Source organism: Aureococcus anophagefferens (genome assembly GCF_000186865.1).
Source record: "Aureococcus anophagefferens unplaced genomic scaffold AURANscaffold_49, whole genome shotgun sequence".
NCBI lineage: Eukaryota > Pelagophyceae > Pelagomonadales > Pelagomonadaceae > Aureococcus > Aureococcus anophagefferens.
Window position 1 is genome coordinate 223,563 of NW_008705603.1, and position 2,611 is coordinate 226,173.

Genomic DNA, 2,611 nt, shown 5'->3' on the forward strand with positions numbered 1-2,611 from the left:
GAACCGAGGCCCGAGTCACTGAATCCGAGAGACAGTTTTCATCTTTATTCGAAAAAGCAACGCCAGTCCGCTAACTCGATGATCATGGACAACCAAGATGAACCTAAAGAAGCCGCGGAATTATATGAATTCCTTTTCAACAACTACGACAGGAAATCAGCAAAACACGAGATGATGATGATAATGATGAAGCACCTCGCAGGTGCGGGCTTGAATGAATTCGAAATGAAATATTTTAAACCGACCGACTGGGCTGCGGAGCTCAAAGATGCACCTCTACGAACTTTTCTTCCAATTCTTCGTGCCTCGCAGGCAGACGACGATGGCGGCATGTGGAGTCGACTGGAAACGCTGCTAGTTCAGACCTACGGTCCGCGTGACTGGGAAAGCTTTCTAGCATCAGCCGATGCAGCCGATGCACCCGCAGCAGATGCGCCCGCAGCAGATGATGAACCCGCAGCAGATGATGAACCCGCAGCAGATGATGAACCCGCAGCAGATGATGAACCCGAAGGACGTGCACCCGGAGCAGATGCACCCGGAGCAGATGCACCCGGAGCAGATGCACACGGAGGAGCAGCAGCAGCAGCAGCAGCAGCAGCAGCAGCGGCTGCAGCAACAGCAGCAGCAGCAGATGATGATGCACCAGCAGAAGCAGGGTACGCGGATGCGGGCGCAATTGTCGAGCATGGGGATTCATTTGACAAGTTTAGCGTGGATGGTAGCTTGGATTTCGTCGACGATGTGGATGACATGGATGATCAACCAAAACCGCCAGAAGAACTCATCCCAATAGAAGACTCTTTTTGTTCTCCGGCACTAATTGAGTCTGCTATTAAGATGATTTCGGCTGACGGTTTAGCCGCAGCAAACAAATTAAGACAATTCGACGCAGGTGCGACTACTGGCCAAAGCAGCGCAATCGCTCCAGCTTTACCTGCTGACTTCATAAAAGACCTGAAGGACGAGTTTTCATGCGTGCACCAGGAGGCGGAGGACCTAAAAATAGGTTTCGGAGGCATGGGACGCTGCGTACAACTCAACACGAATTGCATTAATTCGTACGCAGGGGACTCCACTAAGCTGACACTCCAGGTCATGGATGGCTGGTTCAATAAAAATGCTTCTGCGTGTAATGCGCACGGCCGGCGCTTGCGATGCGCACAGGGCGATATCCATCAGTTTCGGGTCTTGGGCGCATGCGTAATCTTGTTCGTACTGGTAGATGAAGAAGGGCTCATATTTGACAGTCCCCACGAAACGCATCTGCTCGTGCAGGTGAAAGAGTCCCGGGAATTTGCCATCGTCAACTGGCATAGCTTGGAGAACCACTCCACTCGGCGCTGCTTTCCAGACTGGACAACAACAGGCCATAAAATATTAGAGGAATTAAGAACAAAGTTGAAATCAAAAGAATGCATGTTTTATTATCTTATACATATTAGATTTCTGACTTATAGGTAAAATGAGAGCCGTCTATGCCATGAAGAGTAAAAGCAATGCGAAACAAATTAAAGCAAAACGAGATGCGTTGGGAGAAGCAGGATACGCCTCTTTCATATCTACATACTCTAACGAAATGGAATGCAAATTACCAGGTGAACACAAGAGTTTCTTCTTATTCTTATTCTTACCACCAGGTGAACACAAGAGCAAACTCAAGCAAGCGGAAGAGGTGAACGACCTCATGTTATTAGAACGTCGACCCCGGCCGAGGATGTGCCGACAAGAATATAAAGAGCCACAGGAGGAATTTAGAGAAGTTTGGGAGACAGGAGCGGGCCCGCCATGGTCGGGCCGCCCGGGGGGCAGCGACGACGGCGCGAGCTGCGGCACGGGCTGGCTCTTGGGCTGCTTCTAATGCGCTCTAGATTAGGCCTGTGGTCGAGGGCGAAATGACGCTCCGCCGTGCCCGCGTTCGCAGTCCCTTTTCGGCCGCGGCGGGGGAGCAGAGGAGCCAGGATACCCCCTAGGATACCCGTAACGCAGTCTCACTCTGATCTGCTCCCTGTGCGCCCTGTCCGAAGCGCACATTTAAAAGTCGTCGAGCTGGATCGTCACGCCTTGACACGCCCGCTGAAGCGCAGACTCGACCTCCTTGTAGAGCACGCGCTGGATGGACAAGTGTAGCCACAGAGGGAACCTTACATAAAATCGGAGGATTTAGGAGGGTAGGTTAATGTTTCCCTTAACGGATTCTCGGCTGAACCTAACCACCTGCGGTGGGCACGGATTTTCAAGGTTTATGAACGGAATACATTTTATTTTATGTGTGTTGAATTTAAGTGTGGATAACACAGTGTAACCCGGATGTCACTCTTCTGGAAATCACCAAGGAGTTCATCACTTATGACTGGGATCACGGCAAGTGTCGCGAGGCAGTGGCAGCCATGGCAAAGGCTGGGGCTATCCTACGGCGGGTCGACTTGACCAACCTAACTCTGCTAGGAGGGAAAATGGACCGGGTCCGACTCACGTTCGAGTTCCATTCCTGGCGCCTTTACGTCGCCATTCCTCCTCCCACACCCTTTCCTCAAGACCAGGCCCCTTCTCCTTTCATCGGTGCCCTTAGAGCTGTTGGCGACATCCCCATGGGCCTGCGTCTACCAGG

The 2,611-nt window shown here is 51.8% G+C and overlaps 1 protein-coding gene across 1 annotated transcript in view; it reads left to right on the forward strand.

The window, feature by feature from the left end:
- AURANDRAFT_67766 (hypothetical protein) overlaps nt 1–2,611 on the forward strand; it is a gene marked incomplete at both ends in the record, with an annotated part of 9,111 nt that overhangs the window by 6,365 nt on the left and 135 nt on the right. The window contains 4 exons of the mRNA XM_009043295.1: nt 413–659; nt 1,461–1,490; nt 1,641–1,689; nt 2,301. Of these exons, the coding sequence (XP_009041543.1) occupies nt 413–659; nt 1,461–1,490; nt 1,641–1,689; nt 2,301 (327 nt within the window). The remainder of the gene's footprint in view (nt 1–412; nt 660–1,460; nt 1,491–1,640; nt 1,690–2,300; nt 2,302–2,611) is intronic.